The 26,111-nt window shown below is 44.4% G+C and overlaps 1 protein-coding gene across 10 annotated transcripts in view; it reads left to right on the top strand.

The window, feature by feature from the left end:
- Positions 1-26,111, top strand: part of CACNA2D4 (calcium voltage-gated channel auxiliary subunit alpha2delta 4) — a 394,977-nt gene that overhangs the window by 19,992 nt on the left and 348,874 nt on the right. For all 10 annotated transcript variants that reach the window (XM_068277214.1, XM_068277216.1, XM_068277215.1 and 7 more), the window contains exon 2: positions 13,018-13,099. In XM_068277214.1, coding sequence (XP_068133315.1) covers positions 13,018-13,099 — 82 coding nt within the window. The remainder of the gene's footprint in view (positions 1-13,017; positions 13,100-26,111) is intronic.

Here is a 26,111-nt window from a genome sequence, read left to right on the forward strand (position 1 = left end):
CGGCCCCCCAAAGTAATGCTACCCCACACCATTACTGACCCACTGCCAAACCGGTCATGCTGGAGGATGTTGCAGGCAGCAGAACATTCTCTATGGCGTCTCCAGACTCTGTCACATGCTCAGTGTGAACCTGCTTTCATCTGTGAAGAGCACAGGGCGCCAGCGACAAAATGTTGGTGTTCTATGGCAAGTGCCATGCCAAAAGTCCTGTACGGTGTTGGGCTGTAAGCACAATCCCCACCTGTGGATGTTGGGCCATCATGGAGTCTGTTTCTGACAGTTTGAGCAGACACGTGCACATTTGTGGCCCGCTGGAGATCTTTTTACAGGGCTCTGGCAGTGCTCCTCCTGTTCTTCCTTGCACAAAGGCAGGAGTAGTTGTCCTGCTGCTGGGTTGTTGCCCTCCTACAGTCTTCTCCCTGTCTCCAGGTAGCGCCTCCATGCTCTGGACACTGCACTGACAAACACAGCAAACCTTTTTGCCACAGCACACATTGATGTGCCACCCTGGATGATCTGCACTACATGAGCCACTTGTGGGGGTTGTAGACTCCATCTTATACTACCGCTAGAGTGAAAGCACAGCCAGCATTCAAAAGTGACCAAAACATCAGCGAGAAAGCATAGGAACTGGGAAGTGGTCTGTGGTCACCCCCTGCAGAACTACTCCTTTATTGGGGCTGTCTTGCTAATTGTCTATACAGTAGAATACCTTTTTATAGTGAACTCCAAGGGACCAGGAAAAGTAGTTTACTATAACAGAAGTTTACTAGATCAGAAATGGTCATACATTGTATATTTATACATACACATTTGCTGGGACCTGAGGCAGAGCCGGGACAAGGTCCTCCAGCACCCAAGGCTGAGACACCAAAGTGCGCTCCTCCATCCCGCCCACTCCAGCCGTCACACACTGATTGACTAAGAGGCGCCACAGGGCCCACAACCTCCCCAACACCTTAAAGCGGAATATAACCCTGCATTTCAACTTTGCTCTAAAACATTATTTACAGCATATTATATGCAAAAAGCATTTTTTTTTTACTAGACCAGCATTGGAAGGGTTAAACACAGAGGTTTTAAGTTCCGTGCAGACATTCAGATGGTTACATTCTATTTAGTTAGTGTGTAACTGTTTATCAATAGATACATCTCTTTGGCTGTCCTCCAAGCTCCTTCTCAGTGAGAGAGATGAGTCATAATAAACACATATTTGTAAACAAAAAGTATCTAACTCAAGTTCGGATTCGGTTGCAGAAATCTCCAGGGACTTTAAAGCCCTGTGTAACCCTTCCAATGCTGGTCTAGTAAAAAAAAAAATGCTGGTTGCATATAATATACTGTAAATAATGTTTTAGAGCAAAGTTGAAATGCAGGGTTATATTCCGCTTTAATATCTAGATATCTGGCTTGCAGTCACTGCCATGTATCCCATTTTCTTATTTCTTTCTGCTTCAAACACAATTAGGAATGACAGCTGAATGAATTCTGCGCCTCCTCCTACACTGCGCCCTGAGGCTGGAGCCTCTCCAGCCTATGCCTCGGCCCGGCCCTGACCTGAGGACTGCGTTTACTATATCAGAGTTTATTATAACGAGTTTCTATCATTTCCACCTGTTGTCTATTACGCTTGCACAACAGCATGTGGAATTGATTGTCAATCAGTGTTGCTACCTAAGTGGACAGTTTGATTTCACAGAAATGTGATTGATTAGAGTTACAATGGCCTCAATTCTGGTAGCTATGTGAGGTAAATATTTTTTTTGCAGGTAAAATACCTCATGAGGCATTTTCCTCTTTCTTTTAGCAATTCTGAAAGATTTTCCTCCATTTCCGAACATGAGGTAAAACATGAGGTAAATGCATATAGTGAGGTAAAACATGAGGTAAATGCATATAGTGAGGTAAAACATGAGATATTTCAGCGGTAAGCATGCAGTAAATAATAATAGTAATCTTTAATTGTCTTCCATAAGTTAGGATAGTCTTTGGAAGATTTTTTGGTACTTTTCCATTAGCCGAGCGCATCCACTAGGTGGCGTTAATAGGTGTACTTGATTATGTAGCAACCTGTGAAAAGTATATTTATAGGCATCCCTTATAAGATATTTGGAGTTTTATTTCTACTATTCTTTTCTACTACACAGCAGTAGGAACTGCAAAATGCATACAAATTGACTTTACCTCCAGGTACAGGCAGGTCTTAAACTGATCGGGAAATTATGTGCTAACATGCCCCCTAATTTCCATGAGAATCGCTATTTTTGGTGAATTACCTCATAATTTACCTCCATGAGGTAAAACATGACTAAAACCCACCTCACATAAGGTACTTTGTTTGATATCCCTACCAGAATTGAGGCCATTGTGTTACTTAAAGGAGTTCTGTCGGCAGGTGCTGAGGATAAAAACTGCCACTTACCTGGGGCTTCTATAAGCCCCCTGTTGCAGTAAAGTCCCACGCCGTCCTCCTTCGATCCGCCGTTCTCCACCGCCGGCCCCGGTGTGGCGCGGCATGCCATCCAACTGCGGCTGCCTCCTCGATTCCGCCCACGTCATCGGAAGCTTACTGCGCAGGCTCAGTACAAGAAAACTTTCTACTGCGCCTGCGAAGTAAGCTTCCGATGATGCGGGCGGCAGTGCGCATTATTCGCCTATGTCAGCCAAATAATTGCCCGGGTGCCAGCGGCGGGGAACGGCGAATTGGAGGAGGACAGCAAGGGACTTTACTGCTACAGGGGGCTGATAGAAGCCCCAGGTAAGTGGCGGTTTTTATCCTCAGCTCCCCACCCCTACAGAACCTCTTCAAGTGTTCCTTTTATTTTTTTTCCAGCAGTGTGTGTGTGTATAATATATATATATATATATATATATATATATATATATATATATATATATATATATTTCCTTAGATTATTAAATTATTTTCCAGAGGATGTCATAGTTTCTACAGCTTTAATGGCAAGGTGCAAGCTAGATACAAAGACGAAAAAGGGCATTATGGCTAAAGCAAAGTTGCACATGAAATTGCCTCCATCTATGCCACTCTCCTGCAGAGCTTACAATCTAATTTTTCTATCTCCTACACGAGGTTTGATTACTAAAAATACCTGGGCTGGTGAAGATAAATGACCTTGCACATCTGGTCCAGATTGGTTAAAAGTTCTTAAAGAGACTCTGTAACAAAATTTTCAGCCTCAGTTCTTCTATCCCATAAGTTCCTTTGCCTGTTCTAATGTGCTCTGGCTTACTGCAGCCTTTCCTAATTGCACAGTGGCTGTGTTATCTATGTTATATGAGCTAATCTGTTTTCTTCTGTCAGCTCTGTCGGCTAAGGCTGGAAGGTGTGGAATGTGCAGGGCTGCTTGTGATTGGATAGAAGTGATACACACCCTCTGCAGGCCCCCTGGAAGCTCTGTATGACTCACACACTCTGCTTATGTGAGCCTATCACAAGCTGGTTAGTTTGTTTGTAAACACTGCCTAAAACTGTTAATTACAAGCCAGGATTGCAGCAGAGAGTGGCAGAAACAGCACAGATTGGCCCAGGAGAACATAATGAATAGAATGGTATGCTTTTTGCTGTAAGAAAAAAAGAGTACAGATTCTCTTTAAATGGCAGCAGTGACACAACCACTGACTTACCAGCCTTTCAACAAATGCTGTTCTGGTATGACCCAGGTGAGTGTGGACACTTTTGCCACCAAATTGTCAGTTTTTAATAAATCCAGTCCAAACTGTTTGTTCTCCTGTATCTTTCACAGAGGATAACATCCAGAGAGGCAGAACGTAAGGGCTCTTTCAGACGATTGGCTGTCAGTAGTACACTGAAAAGGCAACCGAAGTGAGAGTGATATGGTGGCTGGTATATTAATCTCCTTTTAAACAATACCAGTTGCCTGCTGTCCTGTCCTGATCTATGTGGCTATAATAGTGTCTGATTCACACCAGAAACAAGCATGCAGCTAATCTTGTCAGATCTGACAATAATGTCAGAAACGACTGATCTGTTGCATGCTTGTTCAGGGACTATGGCTAAAAGTATTAGAGGCAGAGGATCAGCAGGATTGCCAGGCAACTGGTATTGCTTAAAAGTAAATAAATATGGCAGCATCCACATCTGTCTCACTTCAGTTGCCCTTTAAGGCCTGGTGCACACCAGAGGAGTTTTTCAGAGCGTTTTGAGTTTTTGAAACCTCCTGCTAATGTTATCCTATGTGTCTATGCACACTGGAGTGATGAGGTTTTGTACAAAACTCCCATAGCATTACATTGGGAAGAACTTTTGAAACTTCTAGCGTTTGGGGAGCTTTTCTGGTGTGTCTCAGCCCTAACTGCCTTTCAGCCACTCCTGTTTATTTGCAGGGCATTTAAATCCATCTGCAAGTGTCCAGCACTTGTGACAATTCCTTGCATGAGTGGGGGCAGCTACGCCTGGATGCTACATGCAGTATTCTTTTACTGGGCAGTAACCACACTGCATGTCAAACACTGACATGCTTGTGGTTACAACATACCTCCCAACTTTTGGAGTCAGGAAAAAAGACTAGAACATGTCCCCTTGCTTTTAGACTTGTCCCAATTGTACATGAAGCATTTCCCATCTCTCCCTCATACAGTTCCTGGTGTCTAGTGGCCCCTTGCCCCTATACAGATCTCTAGTGTCTAGTGGCCCACCTCCTTGCCTATACAGTTCCCTGGTTTCTAGTGCCTCCCGTATACAGTTCTCTGGTGTCTAGTGGCCTTCCTCCCTCCCCTGTACAGGTACAAGGCGTCTAGTGCTGAGGAGGAGGTGTCCCAAATGTAGAGTGATAGCTAGATTAATAAATCGAATAAGAAACGATATATAAAAAAAAAGCTTACTTCCTAATAAGGTCAAGGCCTGTGTGAGGTAAGTCAAATTTATTATAAATTCAGACACTTGAAAGATAACATGTTTGGCGCCCCAAATCTCCTAGCAGCTTAATATGTATGCCGAGGGGGTGGGGGACACATTATTTAACTTAGGGGGGGGCCCGGGTTCAAACAATTGTATAATACCGTATACCGTCATACCATGGTATTTTATTTTAGACTGTAATCATACAGTGGAATTTCATACCGTTGTAACCCTATTAAGCCGGATTAAGTTAGTCTGACCTGCGAAACGTGTTGCTTTGTGGAGTATACAATTAATGTCTTCTTTTTTGAAGTTGACAAAATCGAGTCATCATTGAGGAGACACTTTTTTGTTTTTTATCTTAAGAAGTGGCAGAGATCTGTGAAGCACATTTTCTTTCAAGTGTCTGAATTTACAATAAATACCTTACCTCACACATGCCTTGTCTGTCTTTAGAGGTAGGCTTTTATATTTATTATGTTTTATTTGATAGGGAGAAAGCTCCCTGCAGTGAGACCTGAATACGAACAGGTGATAACATTCAGTGGCGTACCTAGGGGATTTGGAATTTGGCTGATTATTTACAGACACCCCCCCCCCCCCCTCCCAACAACCTATTTTGGTTGACGGGTTGGGGGGCCGAGCACGTTGCTGCAAGTTTTCGGGGATTTTTGGGGAAAGGAGTCATCATTTGGATGGAGCTATCTGTTATGAAACTCTGTACTCTGTACTGTGCTGCAGAAGATGTCAGTGTTGTAAAAATACACAAAAATATGGTAGGACATTAGACTATGACTATAGTATGATTAGATTGTGAGCTCTTCTCAGGACAGTCAGAAAAGGGGGACATACAAAAGAGGAGGATGCATAGAAGGGGGAGGGGGAGGGGAGAAAGAGGTAGAGGCGCAAGACTGAGAGCCCTGTGGGAGGGGAGAAATGACAGGAAGACCTTTCACCAGGACTGCAAACATCACCAGTGCTTTTTGATAGGGACATGCTGTTAAAAGAAGCCACTAAAATCTGAAAAGAGGAAGGGGTCATGGGGGAAGACAACAGGGTGGGAGGGGGAGCTGGGAAAAGAGATAAGATTACCTGCAATCAAGCTAATCTAAGTTGCCTGGAGCTTGCTTTTCTGATTACTTCAGAAATCAGGTGTCAGCACCTGTCTTTTGCAACAGCAGACTGCCCTGCATTATTGATTAATTACTCTGATCATGATTATCAATAGTCTAGACTTACACCAGCCAGTGCACATGGCTACTAATGACAGGAAACTTCTGAAGCACTAAACACAACCTGCCACTTCTCCCTGCTACTGTCCCAGCTGCAACACAGCGATCATTCTTTTCACTCACCCTGCTGCTCTGCAAATTCACTTACTGCAGGCTGTGTGTAGAGACCAAGGAGACACATTGCCCACGGTACAGGAAGTGGGAGGGGTTCTACATCTAGTGCAGGTAGTAGTACAGTCCCCTGCACTGCCTGCTGTTTTTTTTTTCCAATGTTGCCCAAACTGTTAAAAAAAGGTCCCAGGTGGAAGAACACCGTGACTGATCACCCCTAACCATGGCTGCACCCGGTGCTGTGAGCACCTGCAGCCTTATGGTAGGTACGCCCAGAGGTGTCCCAGCCACCAGGCAAGGACAAACGGTGGCCTGGAGCGCCGGGTGGGGAGGAGCGCCGCCGCGGGGGGGGGGGGGGGGGGAAGTGCCCACCTTCCCCCACCAGACTGTGCGATCCCTGTGGTAAACTGGCCACGATGTCTAATAGACGCCGCACCAGTTCATCCCCGCAGCACGCAGCTCACTGCTCCAGCCTGCATAGTCTTCCGGCAGGCAGAGCAGGGCTACGGCAAGATGGCACCCGAAGCCCTGCACTAGAGACTATTTGTGTCTCCAGTACAGGGCTTCGGGAGCCATCTTCCTGTAGCCCTGCTCTGCCTGTCAGCGCGCGTCAACTGCTGCAATAAGATCATCGGGAGAGCTGCGACCAGGGAGAGGAGTCTTCTGCAGGTGAGTAAATGCTTTTCTTTTTACAGGTAATTATACATTTTAGTAAAACGCTGCCCGCATTAGGATAATTTTCTGGTAAACGCTGGCCACATACGATTAGTTCCTGGTGAACGCTGGCCTCATACGCTTATTCCCTGGTGAACGCTGGCCACATATGATTTTTTCCTGGTGAACGCTGGCCACATACGATTATTTTCTGGTGAACGCTGGCCACATGCGATTATTTTCTGGTGAACGCTGGCCACATACGATTATTTTCTGGTGAACGCTGGCCACATACGATTATTTTCTGGTGAACGCTGGCCACATTACGATTATTTACTGGTGAACGCTGGCCACATTACGATTATTTTCTGGTAAGCGCTGGCCACATACGATTAGTTCCTGGTGAACGCTGGCCACATACGATTATTTTCTGGTGAACGCTGGCCACATTACGATTATTTACTGGGGAACGCTGGCCACATTACGATTATTTTCTGGTGAGCGCTGGCCACATACGATTATTTTCTGGTGAGCGCTGGCCACATACGATTATTTTCTTGTGAACGCTGGCCACATACGATTATTTTCTGGTGAACGCTGGCCACATTACGATTATTTTCTGGTGAACGCTGGCCACATTACGATTATTTCCTGGTGAACGCTGGCCACATACGATTATTTTCTGGTGACCGCTGGCCACATACGATTATTTTCTGGTGAGCGCTGGCCACATACGATTATTTTCTGGTGAGCGCTGGCTACATACGATTATTTTCTGGTGAGCGCTGGCCACATACGATTATTTTCTGGTGAGCGCTGGCCACATACGATTATTTTCTGGTGAACGCTGGCCACATACGATTATTTTCTGGTGACCGCTGGCCACATATGATTATTTTCTGGTGACCGCTGGCCACATACGATTATTTTCTGGTGACCGCTGGCCACATACGATTATTTTCTGGTGACCGCTGGCCACATTACGATTATTTTCTGGTGACCGCTGGCCACATACGATTATTTTCTGGTGAGCGCTGGCCACATACGATTATTTTCTGGTGAGCGCTGGCCACATACGATTATTTTCTGGTGAGCGCTGGCCACATACGATTATTTTCTGGTGAGCGCTGGCCACATACGATTATTTTCTGGTGAACGCTGGCCACATACGATTATTTTCTGGTGACCGCTGGCCACATACGATTATTTTCTGGTGACCGCTGGCCACATATGATTATTTTCTGGTGAACGCTGGCCACATTAAAATTATTTTCTTGTGAACGCTGGCCACATACGATTATTTAATGGTGAACGCTGGCTACATACGATTATTTCCTGGTGAATGCTGGCCACATTACGATTATTTTCTGGTGAACGCTGGCCACATTAAAATTATTTTCTTGTGAACGCTGGCCACATACGATTATTTAATGGTGAACGCTGGCTACATACGATTATTTCCTGGTGAATGCTGGCCACATTATGATTATTTTCTGGTAAGCGCTGGCCACATAAGATTAGTTCCTGGTGAGCGCTGGCCACATACGATTATTTTCTGGTGAACGCTGGCCACATTATGATTATTTTCTGGTGAACGCTGGCCACATTATGATTATTTTCTGGTGAATGCTGGCCACATTACGATTATTTTATGGTGAATCATTGCTGCGTTATAATTATTTTATGGTGAATCATTGCTGCGTTATATTTTATAGTGAATCATTGCTGCGTTATATTTTATGGTGAATCATTGCTGCGTTATATTTTATGGTGAATCATTGCTGCGTTATGGTTATTTTCTGGTGAAAGATTGCCGCATTACTTTTATCTTATGGTGAAAAACTGCTGCGTTATGATTATTTTCATCAGGGGGCACAACACGGGGGGGGGGGGGGGACACGTTTTCCCGCCTGGAGTGACAAAATGGCTACAGACGCCCCTGGGTACGTCACTGCTAACATTAACTTGTGTTTACTTCATTGCAGCAAGAGGGGAATGTACACTTCTGAGCTGTGTCTGCTTTGCACACGTTAGAAGATGTCACTGGGCACAACACAATATAAAAATATTGTTGCTATGAATAAAATGCAATGGCAGCTTTCAGAGCAAATCATCTGTACTTTGGGAACTTGTAATTTCTAAATGAATAATAATAGTTGTGCACAAAACGCAAATATGATAATTGTATGGGTTATAAAAAGTAGGAAAACACATTTTTTTAAATTAAATATTATGTCCGAGTTTAATACCGCTTTAATGTACAGCGCTGAAGTTGGTTCCATAGAGCGTGTGGCGTTTCCAGCTAGTCTGTGCACACTGATAGACTTTCAGTGAGGAACGCACTCTCACTATGCTGAAGGGCATGGCTCTGGCACAGAGTCAGCAGAGGTACAAGCTGTAGAAAGTGACTCATCCTTACTATACCCCAGCAGCTGTATAGCTCAGTACAGTTGGGTGAAGCACTAACAGTACATAATTCTCATATTTATATTTTGAGTTTGTATTTAGCACTCAGGACGGAGCAGGCTCTCCCCAACTGAACTGATGACATAAGGGGATTACCATTCTGATGAGATTTCTCTAGTGGAAATTTTGTATTTTTCCACACTAATGAAAGACCAATTTTGTTCAGTTTGTTGGGCCAAATATAAAATCTTTCATTTAGTCCATCAATGTTGTTGTTGAGCAATTGCTGATGGAATTTAAGCAGTTGTAGTTTTAATCTGCCACAATCCTTTTGCAGAGCATATCCCTGGTGTCCTGTGGGAAACACAGGCGGAGAGTGAGGCTGACAAACCAAATAAGATATCTATGTGTTTCAGTGAGTGGCCTTTCTAAAGGCTCATACACACATCAGACCATAGTCTTTGGAAAATGAAAGACCACAGACCAATTTTACCCCCTTCCATGTAGTATGAGAGCCATACCTACACAGTCTTTTCTATGGAGCTGAGTTCCCCATCAGAAAAAAATCTTTGCAAGATGCTGCACAAAAAAGATGCTGTAGACATTCAAAAGATCAGTATCTGCAAAAGATCTGTTTCTGCAAAAGATCCGTTCCTGCAAGATCCATTCATAGTCTATGAGATCTGCAGATCCTCATACACACCTTGTTTAACAGACATTCATCTGCAGATCAGATCCACCAGGATGGATTTTCAGACCTGCAGATGATTGTGTGATCTGCAGATGAATGTCAGTTAAACAAGGTGTGTATGATGATCTGCAGGTCTCTGAAGGCTCATACACACATCAGACCATAGTCTTTGGAAAATGAAAGATCACAGACCAATCTTACCACCCTTCATGTAGTATGAGAGCCATACTCTACACAGTCTTTTCTATGAAGCTGAACTCCACATCAGAAAAAAATCTTTGCAAGATGCTGCACACACAGATGCTGTACAGACACAAAAGATCAGTATCTGCAAAAGATCTGTTCCTGCCAAAAATCCATTCCTGCAAATTGCAATGATAGTCTATGAGATCTGCAGATCATCATACACACATGATTTAACTGACATTCATCTGCAGATCAAGCAATCATCTGCAGATCTGAAAATCCATCCTGGTGGATCTGATCTGCAGATGAGTGTCAGTTAAATCATGTGTGTATGATGATCTGCAGATCTCATAGACTATCTTTGCAATTTGCAGGAATGGATTTTTGGCAGGTACAGATCTTTTGCAGATACTGATCTTTTGTGTCTGTACAGCATCTGTGTGTGCAGCATCTTGCAAAGATTTTTTTCTGATGTGGAGTTCAGCTCCATAGAAAAGGCTGTGTAGGTATGGCTCTCATACTACATGAAGGGGGGTAAGATTGGTCTGTGATCTTTCATTTTCAAAAGACTATGGTCTGATGTGTGTATGTGGCCTAAGACTATGAATGCAATTTGCAGGAACAGGTCTTTGGCAGGAACAGATCTTTTTCAGATACTGATCTTTTGTGTCTGTACAGCATCTGTGTGTGCAGCATCTTGCAAAGATTTTTTTCTGATGGGGAGTTCAGCTCCATAGAAAAGACTGTGAAGGTATGGCTCTCATACTACATGGAAGGAGGTAAAATTGGTCTGTGATCTTTCATTTTCAAAAGACTATGGTCTGATGTGTGTATGTGGCCTTAGATACGATATAGATAGGGAGACTCGTCAGGCAGTGCGCACACATTTTCAATAGATTGCATGCTGAAATGCTTAAAGGGGCCAAAGTGTTTGGTACAGGGGTGGTTAATACAAGCATTCAACTGTTATTAACTTATAGGGTATAGTGCCATCATGATCTGTATAGAATGGTGCAACAAAATCAGTATGTAATGAAACATGCACAGTTCATGTTTAGCACCAGAACATCTAACAAATCTATAATGATAATAATTTCCAAGCAGGCTGCTGTGTCTGGCTGTAAGTCCTTCTGGACTCCAGCTCAAGTCTGCTGTGATTGGCCCCACCATCCAAACTTTACACACTTCTTTGGCCCTTAGCCATGTAGGTTGCTTGTGCTTTGTTAATGCAACCTGATCTTCTCTTTTGTAAAAATATTTAAAACAAACCTTCCCCCTAATAGATGTTTGTAAATGATGTTTGCTTTGTGGGGAGGCAGAATTGCTTTAAGTTACCTACGTGGGCCTTCTCCATATCCTCCATATCCATTAGAGCATCCATCCTTCAGCTGTCAAAGCTACAGTGCCACGATGTCCAGCGCGTCCCCGCCAACTAGTGCATTCTGGGAGATGTAGCGTCCTCGGTCACTAGTCCATGCTAAGAGATGTAGTCATTAAGGTCTTTACATTTGCCAGCTGGGATACTACATCTCCCAGCATGCACAAGCGACTGGGGAAATTGACAGCTGCAACATGGACGCCTTTGTAGAGACGGGGCTACAGAGCAGCCGCCATGGGTAAGTTAAGTTAGTGCTGCCCCCTATGCCCCTTGGGATAGGCTTGTTTTAAGCGATCCCACCCTCTGTGCCCCTGAGATGGCCCACTGAAGACCCCACTTTTTCCCATATTCCCATGAATTTTCAGTGGAAAATTTCAAACTATTCCTGAAGCTAAACTCAACAAACTTGGGTCACAGTGACCTGGTAGCATTTTGGGGATTCAAACAAGTGGGCGAGACCACAAACAGCCAATCAAATTTCACCTATTGACTATTGAAAATTTAAAATGCTGTCATTCTCACAGATACATATACACTGGATTAAACGAGCGGTTAATAAAGATATAGTCAGACAATTCTAAATGGACCTGCTGTTTGCATTGCTTGAGCTCTTTCCATTGTTAACATTGGAAGCAAAGGTGATGTCTGACTGGGTCTAGCATCACTCTAGTATCTGTAGCCATATCATTATTGCACACATCTAGCTTCAATGAAGAATAGGAGCTTGGGGTGAAACATTGATTCATTTTTTTTTCTGCAAAACCTCTTAATTAAGTGCTGGAAACAGTCATTGTTAGCGGCCAAATACAGCAGCCATTCAGATTTCTTTTTAATGAAGTCATTTGTGTAAAAGAAAAACTCTTGAGTGACCAGGAAACATGGTTGGGGTTTGGCTGTGTATTGTGAAAAGCCCAATTGTGTTTTTCTACTGTCTTTGGCAATTCGGTTATATACAATCACCCAAGTTCCTGTTTGTAAGCTGTTCTAGGCAAATTCCTCCTCACCATCATTTGTGTAAAAAAAAAAAAAAAAACCTCTTGAATGGCCAAGAAACGTGGTTAGGGTTTGGTTGTGGTTTGTGAAAAGCCCAATAGTGTTTTTCCCAGGACTGTTGAGTCAGAGCAATTTCGGGTACCTGGAGTTGGAGTCATTGGTTTCATAAACTGAGGAATCGGAGTCTGATGATGTTATAGACCAGGCATGGGCAAACCTGGCCCTCCAGCTGTTGAGGGACTACAAGTCCCACAATGCATTGCAGGAGTCTGACAGCCACAGTCATGACTCCTAAAGGCAAATGCATTGTGGGATTTGTAGTTCCTTAACAGCTGAAGGGCCAAGTTTGCCCATACCTGTTATAGACAGATTCCTCCTCACCTCCTTTATAATCGTTTGAAGTTTGTCATTCATACCCTTATTACTTATTGTACAGCATTATGTAATATGTTGCCACTTTATGAATGATGATTGTTTTCTTTGCCAGGGTGAAAATATGGGCTGACACACTTGGCAGCGAGATGTACGCCACAGTCACCAAGTACTCCGGATCCCTTCTCTTACAGAAGGTTAGTCGCTTATCGCTTCACAAATTCACTTTCTGGAAGACGGCACTGCTGAATTTCATAATGTGATTAGGGGATACTAAAACCAGCCTCTCAGTTTATTCATTATATTAATATATATTTAGCTGCAGAAAAAAAGATTGTGTATCTTTCATTATGGTGTGGCTGAAGTCCAATAGCCTATTGATTCGTGTCATTGTTTTAATTGGATCCTGTGACTGTTTTCTGAGATGTTTTGAAGACATCTCCTATCATGTGTCCTCTGATAGCAGAAAAACTAAACAAAAAAGACTAAGCACTGTTTCTCTGTCTTCCTTATCTCTCTGTGAAGTATGCTCCTTTTACAGCAGTGTTACCAAAGCTTTTCAAGTCGTGAGACACCATGATGTTTACTCAACATATATTTGAGATATCCACAATATCATAATATTATGTAATGGTTCAGTTCCAAGAGGGCTTTTGAGTCTGGAGTGTGTAGAGGGGGAGATACAAGGATAGGCTGTGTGGAGAACCATTGCCATAACTTGTATAGCTGCGCTGTGATGGTACAGCCTATAATGAAGTAAGCGTGACTGTAGGCTACTCCGGATATTTACCTGGTGGGGCAGGGGTGCTCTTGTGTTGGTTTGTTTCAATTCAAAGTGGAAAAAGATTGAAGACTGATGCCTTGATTTCTGTGGATCACGGCATGCATATGTGAACATTGGTTGAGTTACCGACAGCTTATACACTTCTTGTGGACAATGCAATGACTTGATGTCAAGTGGTGAACATTTTTAAGTTGAGTAACTATAGGAGAGCACTTTTAATATCAGAACAATATTTTAGCCATAGCGACCCTTTGGTGAAACAGGCAGGATGTGCACTTTGATTTATGTTTTTTGAAGCCGTAAAAAGTTGCAAGGGAATCCGTCATGAATGCTACTGCTATTATAGCTAGGAGAGACAGATGCCTCCCGTGGCCTAATGATTTTTGTGCTTTGATAATTGGCAAATCCCAAGCTGCCACTATTTTTAGATGAAGGAGGTACAACCCCTATACCAACACATAGTTTGTAATGTTTGCATGGCGCTGGTTGTGAAATGTGATCAGACAACCACTGATACATGGATCAGGCATAGTGAAGTTGCAGAAGCAGCAACTGATTGGTATGTATTCAAATTGGATATATTTTCTTTTAATTAGCATATGCATTTGAATCAACTCAGAATAATTTGGACTTCATTGACCATCCGTACTTGTGGATAGTAATGCACACATCATATTCACATGGTTAAACCCAGAAGGTTCATTGTGGTATAGGGCACAATACCATCTTCTGCATACACATAAAAGAGGAAGTAAAAGAATAAATAAAGATGAGAAAATAGAGGGGAGACAAATCAAGAATAGAGAGAAGAACAGATGAGAAAGAAATATGCTGAGCCAGTGTGTGTGTGTGTGTGTGTGTGTGTGTGTGTGTGTGTGTGTGTGTGTGTGTGTGTGTGTGTGTGTGTGTGTGTGTGTGTGTGTGTGTGTGTGTGCGCGTGTGTCTGTGTGCGCGCCTGTGTGTCTGTGTGCACATTTAGCAGCAAACGAGGGTCTGCTGATCAGATCGTTAGCGGAAGTACTAAAGTGAGGACCCAGAAGTGCAAAACTTGCAGCATGCATTTTTTCATAATTACATTGCACTGCTGCTATGGATGTGCATGTTAAGACACACACACGCATGTCATGTACGTGCAAAAGCACAATACGGGTCGCATCACATAGGCATTAAACACAATGGTTGTGGAGTTCATTGTTTAAAGACCACTACAGAACCACAGGCATACACCCCCGTAGTCACCAGGCGATTTTTTACAATTAAGCACTGCACAGCTTTAACAGTTTATAGCCATACAACTCAGCACACAAATGAATCTTACCCCGGTTTCTTCACACCAACAGAGCTTTCTGTTGGTGGTATCGGATTGCTGCTGCCATGTCAATATTTTTTTTTTAAATCAGTTTTACATTTTTTTTGTTTTTATAAATGAAAAAGGCTATTTTTTCCCCTCCCTCCCCCGAGATCCAATCACTACAATCGCACCTCATAGGCATCAATCATCGGCGTTAGGTGGTCGCAGAGCAGGGTCGGCTCTAGCGTGGGGCGATGTCCTGCCCCCTCAAAAAGGGTGGTCGGAGCGCTGTGTGCACTCTGTGCAGGTGGGGTGGCAGCGCAAAGAAGAGGGAGCGGTGGGGACATCGGCGGGGAAGGGGGGGCCCTTCCCTCACCTGGGGCTCCCTCCGCCTCGCTCCTCCCTCCAGAACTAATTTTAGTGACAGTGGCTGGCAGCGGGTGGGACTTACCTCTTCCTCGTTCCAAGCACAGAGGAAGTTCTGCGTGCCACTGCTCTGGTCTAGACCAGACGAGGCTAGCGGCAAATGCAGAGCTTCTTCTCACGCTGGAGGAGGAGGTGAGTCCCGCCCGCTGCCAACCGCTGCCATAAAACTTAGTTCTGGAGAGGGGAGCAGGGCAGAGAAAGCCCCAGGTGAGGGAAGGGGGGGGGGGGGAAAGTCCCACCTTCCCCACTTCTGTGCCCACTGCTCTTCTCTGCGCTGCCACCCCTCCTGGGGACACCTAAAGTCCTGGCTACATACAGTGGGATGCAAAAGTTTGGACAACCTTGTTAATTGTCATGATTTTCCTGTATAAATTGTTGGTTGTTACAATAAAAAATGCAGGGCTGTGGAGTCGGAGTCGTGGAGTCGGAGTCGTGGAGTCGGGCAATTTTGGGTGCTTGGAGTCGGAGTCGGGAAAAAATGCACCGACTCCGACTCCTAATGAATTTGTAACTGTAATTAAAATAGAAAATGATAAAAAGTTCTATTTCTCAGATAATAGTCATTAAAAATAATGTATATATACAGTATATATACAGTAATAGCTGTGCTTAGTCCACAAAAACCAATCAAAATTAGTTACTTGTGCTGCTTCAATAAAGCAGTCCCCGTATTTTTAAGGTCAGATATACATATCTGATTGTGACTGTATATATGATGTGTACACAGGAATCTCTTATATATGTTACGGCCAAAACCAGAAATCGGCCAAAGTGGGAATTGGCCGGCCATTTCTAGAACTGGCCAATTTGACGTCGGCCAAAGTCCAAAATGCTGGAAATTTCTGACATTGGCCGGCCAGTTTGCAAAATGGCCAAAGTCAGTCGGCCAAAGTCCAAAATGCACAAATCCCAGAACATCCCAGATTCTGTCCAGCACCATGAATGGCATTCAGAACTTCTTCTCTGCTCTGAAAGATACACAACAGCATAATACCCTTTACAGAAAAAAACATTTCTTTTGTTACACCTGATACAAATCCTGCAATCTGCAGTTTGTCTTCCTCCTGCTTTCATGGAATTAGACATTCTGTTAACATCCTGTGTTAGTTAATTAGCTGCTCTGCCATGACAGCCAGCTGACATGTCTGAGAGACCAAATTACACTTGTGCTTAGTCACAGATGAGGGTGAATTAGACACGCTAAACTCTCTAAATAAATACAGGGTGCATTTCTCTATTTCTTCCTTCTGTCCTGTGCAAGAGTTCAGGTCCACTTTAATGAGCTGTTGGCTGTGAATTGCTCAGGTAGACGTCTGAAATGTGAGGACAGGAGAACATGCTTGATGGCTGAAATATACTCCAATCTTGCTTGGAACAGTAAGGGCTGGTTCAGACGGACGTCTGCGTGGCGTCGCGTCTGGGGGCGTTGCGGCGGCTGCGTGGTCAGGTTTTCAGTAGCCTTCGGTCGCGTCGTGATGCGGTCGCCTTTTTTTCATCCCCTAGGGGAACATTAGCCGTCGCGGTTGGCCGCTCCCTGGAAGCAACATGTCGCTTTCAGGGGCAGCCCGAACGCTCGCGAAAATTGGGACCCAAACGCCGCGTTCGGGTAAAAGCGCTCAAAAGCTCGGTGTAAACGCTCCCATTCACTTGAATGGGAGCGTTTACCGCGACGTTCCGAACGCTTGCGGTAAACCCTCCGCAAGCGTCCGTCTGAACCAGCCCTAAATATGAACAGTAAATATGAAGTGTGTGCTTTGTTTTTCACACATTGCCTTTCTGTACCTCACCTATCACAGCCACATCTCTTTGCTCCAGCGAGTGATAATAGCCAGGATCCTGCCAGTCACAGCCACAGTAGCAAAGCAATACTTCTCTTGAGGATAATTTACAACACGGTGATGCTCTCAGGTCCTGTGTCACCTCTTGAGTCCTCTTGTCACCTCGTGGAGTGTGACCTCTGTGTGACAGCCTGGAAAAAAGGAGGAGAAAGCAGCCTAGGTTATGTCGTCGGAGCAGCATTTAGCAGCTCAGGGTCCTTCGGATGAAAGGCAGCCTCGGGTCCTTTCCCTCATGGGACCTGGCTGCTGGCACAACAGGGACACATCGGATTTTTTAGGAGAGCTGAGCAGGGACAGTGGGTCAACATTTTAACGTCACACACACCAATTCTCTAACTCTTCAGTGGAGGAGAAAAGCAGCCGGCATCATATAGGCAGCTCAGGGTCCTTGCACGCAGACAGTGCAGACCTGAAGTGCAGAACTGAGTGAGCAGGGACAGCGGGACACTTGTAGAGAGAGAGGTGAGCTTCGGGACTTGGCCGGCCACATTTAGTTACAACGCGGTCTGGCCGGCCAAAGTCCGAAACTGAGGAGCATTTTGCATATTGGCCGTATCAGGCGGCCACTTCGCATTCTGACCGGCCAGAACCCGAAGTGGCCAGACTTCGGGTTCTGGCTGTAACATATATACTAAATAACACGCTACTGTCTAAGGGTCTAGGATTTTGCCCTACATACAATATGGATATTTTTGAGACCATTGTAGATTTACACCTCTTTGGTAGAAGGATTCTGTTGCAGGCTTTATATGGGGATAAACCACAACGAATACCCACATGCGATGTGGAGAAGCCGTGGTCAGATGAGGACTTAGCTGCTCTCCAGGATCTGATGGACTTGCAAGGTCCATTGACCCAGGATGCGGTGACAGATCGGATGGGATGTTATGCATCCTACCATGTCCCGCACCTGGACCAGGTTGGTCTCAGGAATAAATCTAAGAAATTTCCACCCTTTACTCTATGTCCAAATTTGAAGACCTTCATTGAAGTAGTAGAGAGGGAGATTTCGAGACTAGGGGGGCATAAGTCGGATGTTGACAACCTAAGTGTTATTGAACGGGACACACTTTCTAAACTAACCATGAATAAAGAATGGGTGAGCAAACCATCCGATAAGGGGGGTAACGTGGTGCTGATGAAGGCGGGATCCTATAGGGATATGTGTCTACAGATTTTGAACAAACGGGAGTGTTATTTGAGGGTCTCCCCGTCCAGGGCCACGAAGTGTCAGAGGGCATTGTTTGACATCATTGAGGATGCCCTGACTCGGACAGTTATTGATCATGAAACGGCCATTTTTCTGAAGGTTTTGGATCCCATTTTGCCAACTTTTTACGCATTACCAAAAGTTCACAAGAACTTGAGCAAACCCCCAGGCCGACCGATAGTGTCGGGCAGGGGCTCCCTGACGGAACGTGCCAGCATGTACGTTGACAGACATCTTCAGTCACACGTACAATCTTTACCATCTTATGTACGCGATTCATCGTTTTTATTGCGAGCCCTTGAGGGCCTGCAGCTGCCCCCTGGCACTTTATTGGTGGCTCTGGATGTGGAGGCCCTTTATTCCAGCATCCCCCATCAATTAGGGGTAGATGCAGTGAGTATGTTTCTGGGAGAGCTGGGTATTCAACACACAGCTCACAACATGTTTTTGTTGACTTTACTCGAGTTCATCTTAACGAACAACTTTTTTCTTTTTGAGGGATCCCACTACCTCCAGGTGCAGGGGGCAGCGATGGGCACGACATGTGCTCCGTCGTATGCTAACCTGTACCTGGGGGCGTGGGAAAGGGAGCTGTTCGCGGATGAGGGTCTCTCGATGTACCTGTGCCACATTGTGGCGTGGCACAGGTACATTGACGACATCCTCGTCTTCTGGACAGGGGACCCCGGTCTCCTCACTCGATTTGTTAACATTATTAACAACAATACTCGGAATCTTAAATTCACCATGCAGATGAGCCCAACACATGTCCCTTTCCTAGATCTCTTGATCTCGATCTCCGGCGATGGCCATATCTCAACATGTCTATACAGAAAAGAGACAGCGACAAATTCTTTGTTAAGGGCTGAAAGTTTTCACCCTACACATACCATTAAGGGTATTCCCACTGGCCAATACTTACGTATTCGCCGGAACTGTTCCGATGAGGAAACTTTTCATGAGGAGGCATCTCGCCTGAGGTCGAGATTTCGAGAAAGGGGGTACAGTGATAAAAATCTGATTAAAGCATATAAACGGGCAGATGCTAGTTCGAGGTCATCGCTCCTGGCTGGGAAACAGCGCCCCGCCGGGAGCGAGAAACAGAGACCGAGATTCTGTACTAAATTTTCAGCCCAACATAGAGAGATTTCCCACATTCTGAAGAAACATTGGCATATCCTGACGAACGATGCCAAATTGAGCACCATTGTATCGGATACTCCCCTTCTGTCCTTCCGTAGAGCACCCTCTCTTCGTGATCTAGTGGTGAAGAGCCACTTTGTGGATCCTCAATCCAGCACCAAGCATTGTAAACTTACAGGCACGTACACTTGTGGTGGTTGCACCATGTGCCGTTTTATTCAGGTTGGAAGGAGTGTGTTGCTGCCGGATGGTAGGGATTGGTCGCTCTCACACTATGTCAATTGTGGCACTGTTCTTGTTGTTTATCTACTGATCTGCCCCTGTGGGGCATTTTATGTGGGAAAAACTAGGAACGAATTTCGCTCTAGGATGTCGCAGCACATTACTAGTATTAAGAGTTCGGGAGCGGCCGGTCTCACCCCGGTGGCAAGGCACTTCAAAGAAACCCATAACGGCAGATATTCATCTCTGCGGTTTATTGGACTGTATAGGATCCACGGTTCACCTAGAGGAGGGAATATGGACCGTCTCTTGTTACAAAAAGAAGCCAGATGGATATTTGAGTTAGATGCAACCAGGTATCCCGGCCTAAATGAGAACATCAGTTATGCCCCATTTTTGCCCATCTAGTCTCGTCTGTTTGTGGGTCTCGGGGGTGCTGCTGTTGCATTCCTGCTCTGCTGTCTGCTGCTTTTAGGGGGGGACCATCTGTCCCATTGGGGTACTCTCGTGGCCTTTTCAATCAGTTTTCAATTAGTCTTTATGTTTGGTAACTTCACCCATTTGGTGATATACTTGTCCCATATGATTGGCACCACATGGATATTCTCTAGGGTGCCTATTTCATCCATGGGACACATTATCTTATGTCACGATATTGTATTGGCTGCTGCCCTATATGAATATGAATCTGTTTTAGATAAAAGGCTAGTTATAATGCAATGATAGAATATTTGAATTTTGAAATCATTTGATTTATTGACGTTCTGTGCGCGCTTCCTGTGCGTCCCCGCCGCCCGATCCGGCTTCCTGGTCTCCCTCGCCCCTGTCCCCGGGCCTGCGTGCGTGCGGGGGGGCGGGGCTTGGCGGACGCGCCGGGCGCACCATTGGTTGGCTCGCCCGTCGCGTCTGCCCGCCCCGCCCCCCTGCTCGCATTGGCCGGGGGGCGGGGGCGCGGGTGGCAGTGTGGTATGGCCGGATTGGGCGGCGGCGACTACATAGGAAGCGTGTCACGGCTTTTCGGACACGCCTCCTGAAGAAGCCGGTAGTAGCCGGCGAAATCGATCGAGGACGCCGTCCTCTATGGCGGTGGATCCCCCTGGCACCTGAGTCCCCATGCTCCTCTAGGACATCACCTCCTCTCAGCCTACACCGCTGCTAGTTGCCGAAACCTGCCCGGATGAGTAAGAGCCCACTGGGCAATCACACACCATTTATATTTATATGCTCGGCTGACATACAGTGCTATTATGCTTCATGGCCATTGCTGCTGCTGATTTTTCATCTACTGGCTGTTTGACCTGCTTTCAGCAATGATGTGCTTTCTTGCAAGGATCTGCTAACATCAATACTGCTTACATCTGTTAACCTGCTTGTGGCCATCAAGCCCCTGCTGCATGGACTTTTGTTTCCATTTATGCTGTTACATACTAGCCCTAGTGCTTCTGCAGATTTGCAAGGAACTGCTGGCAATAACGCTGTTTTCATTTATCTGCTTTCTGCTAATGAGCTATTGCTACATGGACTTTTGTTTTCAACTAATGCTGCAATATATTTGCTCTTGGTGTGTGTGCAACAACTAACAAGCTGTCAGAATTGACTTGTCGGCATGGTGTGCTGGGAGTTGAGGATACCTGCTCCTTGCTTTGACCTCTCTCTACACCGGAATGTTTATATCCATTAGGTGACCAGTCTGAACTCCTTTATTGCATCCTAATTTTTGATTCTTGATTTTCGAGTTTTCTGCTTATGCTCTGGAGATTTTTTGATTTTTTTGATTTTTTGTCATTAAGCTGCGCAGCTTTGAATCATTATATATGTGCACTAAGTCCACTGGCTGGATTTCATCAGAGTAGAGGGCTCTGGGTATAGCGGGTTTTGGGGTGTGGGTGTTTTGGGAGCTGGGGGTTTCCTTCTGCCATACATGGTTTTATGTTATTTCTGCATAGTGTTTTTTGTAAATGAATAATAAAGTTTTGTATTTTTACAAATATCTAAGGTGTTTGTATTCAATCAGGCCATACCCCTTCCGCATTATATCTCACAAGTATGTTTCCTATATACTAAATAACATCTATGCTGTAAGAATAAAGCCTGATGTGTAGCTGTGTCACTAATAGAGATGGTCAATGAGATGGAAATAATTCTGCACTGATGCTGATTTATGCAAATGTATGCACTTCCTTTGCTGATGAAATCAAATAATTTGATATGTTGTTAAAATTTGGTTTGGTGACTACAAATTAAAGGGTACCTGAGACGGATGAAAAGTAAAGTTTTATACATACCTGGGGCTTCTTCCAGCCCCCTTCAGGCTAATCAGTCCCTCGCTGTCCTCCACCACCCGGATCTTCTGCTATGAGTCCCGGTAATTCAGCCAGTCAGCGCTGGCCGGCCGCATGCCGCTCCCACAGCCAGGAACATTCTGCACCTGCGCAATAGTGCTGCACAGGTGTAGTATGCTCCTGGCGGCGGAGTGTGTGCATGCGCACTACGCCCGACTGGCTCAAGTACCTGGACTCATAGCAGAAGATCCAGGTGGTGGAGGAGGACAACGAGGGACTGATTATCCTGAAGGCGGCTGGAGGAAGCCCCAGGTATCTATAAAACTTTAATTTCATCTGTCTCAGGTTTACTCTGTTACACAGTAGTACTATACTCTACATATGCACTCCCCACAGAGCTGCAGGGAATCCACTGAGAATGCTGTGCACATTGAACACAGAGGTGTTGTCTGTCACCCATAAACCTTGTTCAGATTGTGCATGAAGAATGTGTAATAGAGGAAGAATCTCCTCATTCCCCTGCAGAGTACCTGCACATCATTCTTACATGTACCCCCACTTACATTGCCTAGGGCCTGATAAATGTTCTTTGTTCCGGTTTGTACCTTTTACAAGTACTCTTACCAAGGACTAGTTTTAGTCTAAAGGGAATAAATATAGAAGTCTCACTTCAGTTGTCTTGTAAAATTCCTAAGTGTTGGCAGTAAAGAGACGAATTTCATGTTACATACTTTTAATCAACAAAATTGTAATATGCAAATTAGAGGAGTCGGAGTCGAGGAGTCGGAGTCGGTGGAATCCTAAACTGAGGAGTCGGAGTCGGTGGATTTTTGGACCGACTCCACAGCCCTGAAAAAATGTCAGTTAAATATATCATACAGGAGACACACACAGAGATATTTGAGATGTGAAATTAAGTTTATTGGATTTACAGAAAGTGTGCAATAATTGTTTAAACAAAATTAGGTATGTGCATAAATTTGGACACCACATAAAATCAATATTTAGAGATCCTCCTTTTGCAGAAATTACAGCCTCTAAATGCTTCCTGTAAATATCTCTAGTTCATTCTGGTTTTATGGCTTCTGAGCATGGACAGCTATCTTTAACTCACACCACAGATTTTCAATTATATTCAGGTCTGGGGACTGAGATGGCCATTCCAGAACATTGTACTTGTTTCTCTGCCTGAATGCCTTAGTGGATTTTTAGCAGTGTTTAGGGTCATTGTCTTGTTGAAAGATCCAGCCCCCGCACAGCTTCAGCTTTGTCACTGATTCCTGGACATTGGTCTCCAGAATCTGCTGATTCTGAGTGGAATCCTTGCGTCCCTCAACTTTGGCAAGATTCCCAGTTCCTGCACTGGGCACACAGCCCCACAGCATGATGGAACCACCACCATATTTTACCGTAGGTAGCAGGTGTTTCTTTTGGAATGCTGTGTTGTTTTTTCTCCATGAATAACACCCCTTGTTATGCTCAAATAACTAAATTTTAGTTTCATCAGTCCACAGCACCTTATACCAAAATGTCCAAATGTGCTTTAGTATACCTCAGGCGGCTCTGTTTGTGCTGTGGGCGGAGTAAAGACTTGCTCTGCATCACTCTCGCATACAGCATCTCCTTGTGTAAAGTGTGTTGAATGGTTCAACGATGCACAGTGGCTCCATCTGCAGCAAGATGATATTGTAGGTCTTTGGTGCTGGTTTGTGGGTTGACTGACTTCTCACCATTCGTCGCTTCTGTTTATCCAAGATTTTTCTTGGTCTGCCACTTTGAGCCTTAACTTGAACTTAGCCTGTGGTCTTCCATTTCCTCAATATGTTCCTAACTGTGGAAACAGACGGCTGAAATCTCTGAGACAGCTTTCTGTATCCTTCCCCCTAAACCATGGTAGTGAACAATCTTTGTCTTTAGGTCATTTTAGAGTTGTTTTGAGACCCCATGTTGCTACTCTTCAGAGTAAATTAAAAGAGGAGGGAAACTTACAGTTGACCCCCTTAAATACTCTTTTCTCATAACTAAATACTCTTTCTCATATCTGGATTCACCTGTGTATGTAGGTCATGGGTCACTGAGCTTACCAAGCCAATTTGAGATCCTATAATTAGTTCTAAAGTTTTTGGAATCAATAAAATGACAACAGTGCCCAAATGTATGCACCTGACTAATTTTGTTTAAACAATTATTGCACACTTTCTGTAAATCCAATAAACTTCATTTCATTTCTCAAATATCGCTGTGTGTGTCTCCTATATCAGTGTTTCTCAACATTTTATTGGTATGTACCCCCTAGCATAGTAAACATTATCACAAGTACCCTTGACAAATATATATTTAGAGGTAGGCAGGAAGTACCGCTTCACTGTGCTGAGTGGGACAGTGCAGGAACACGAGCAGCCAGGCCCAGTAGAAAGATGTGGAAAAAGGAAGGTCCGCACCAATGTCTCCACTTCCGATATCTTTATTCAGGACGTATCCAGTTTACAGGTAGTCAAGTGCTATTACCTGTAAACTGGATACGTCCTGAATAAAGATATCGGAAGTGGAGACATTGGTGCGGACCTTCCTTTTTCCACAAATATATATTTAATTGCAGTACTTGATGATTTGTTCTAAACAATTTCCAAGCATTTACTATTGCTTTTAATTAGCTAAAACACTAATTTGGTGTTGTTTAAACAAGAATTATTATTTTCTAAAACTCTAAATTTGTTATTTTTGGCCAAGTATATCAAGCCTGAATACCCCCTGGAACCATCAGAAGTACCCCCTGGGGTACGCGTACCACACGTTGAGAACCTGGGTCCTATATGATATATTTAACTGACATTTTTTTATCTTAACAACCAACGATTTATACAGGAAAATCATGACAATTAAAAAGGTTGCCAAAAACTTTCGCATCCCACTGTATACTGGGGACAGCTATACACCTGGCTACATATACTGGGGACACCTATACACCTGGCAACATATACTGGGGACACCTATAGACCTGACTACATATACTTGGGACAGCTATACACCTGGCTACATATACTGGGGACAGATATACACTTGGCTATATATACTAGGGACACTTATAGACCTGGCAACATATACTGGGGACAGCTATACACCTGGCTACATTTACTGGGGACATTTATAGACCTGGCTACATATACTGGGGGCACCTATAGACCTGGCTATATATACTGGGGACAGCTATACCCCTGGCTACATATACTGGGGACACCTATAGACCTTGCTACATTTGCAGGGGACAGCTATACACCTGGCTACATATACTGGGGACATCTATAGACCTGGCTACATATACTGGGGGCACCTATAGACCTGGCTACATACACTGGGGACACCTATAAACCTGGCTACATATACTGTTTACACCTAGAGACAAGGCTACATATACTGGGGACACCGGCTGTCTGTCATTCTGTGCATTTACTGGTGAAAGGCTGTCATTCTGTGCATTTACTGGTGAAAGGCTGTCATTATGTGCGTTTACTGGTGAATTGCTGTCTCTCATTATGTGCATTTACTGGGGAAACACTGTCTGTCATTATGTGCATTTACTTCATTTTTTTTTTCATGTAACTACATTAGCCGGTACCGTATAACTACATTACAGTTAGCCCCGCCCACATGATGTCATGACCAAGCTCACCATATCTACAAAAAAGTGTGCTCGAACAGGATGCCCCCTTCACAATTCTGACCGCCCCCTCATATGTGCCTGTCTAGAACTGGCCCAGTTGCAGAGCAGTTAAGCGCTGTTCGTTCAAATGGATGGAATCAATTTTTTAACCCTTTCCCTGCCAGCCGATTTGTCCTAAATGCGAACATCTACTGCCAAGCAGTTTTTAGACGTTTTGCACTCATTAGGTTTACTTAGGACAAGAAAACCTACATGAAGTAACACATATTATATACTGTATTGTTCTTTTCTGTAATTAATTGGGTTTGAACACTAAAACAAAATGTTTTACTTTTTTCTGGAGATCTAACAC

The sequence above is a fragment of the Hyperolius riggenbachi genome, chromosome 3, assembly GCF_040937935.1.
Source record: "Hyperolius riggenbachi isolate aHypRig1 chromosome 3, aHypRig1.pri, whole genome shotgun sequence".
NCBI classification, from domain to species: Eukaryota; Metazoa; Chordata; class Amphibia; order Anura; family Hyperoliidae; genus Hyperolius; species Hyperolius riggenbachi.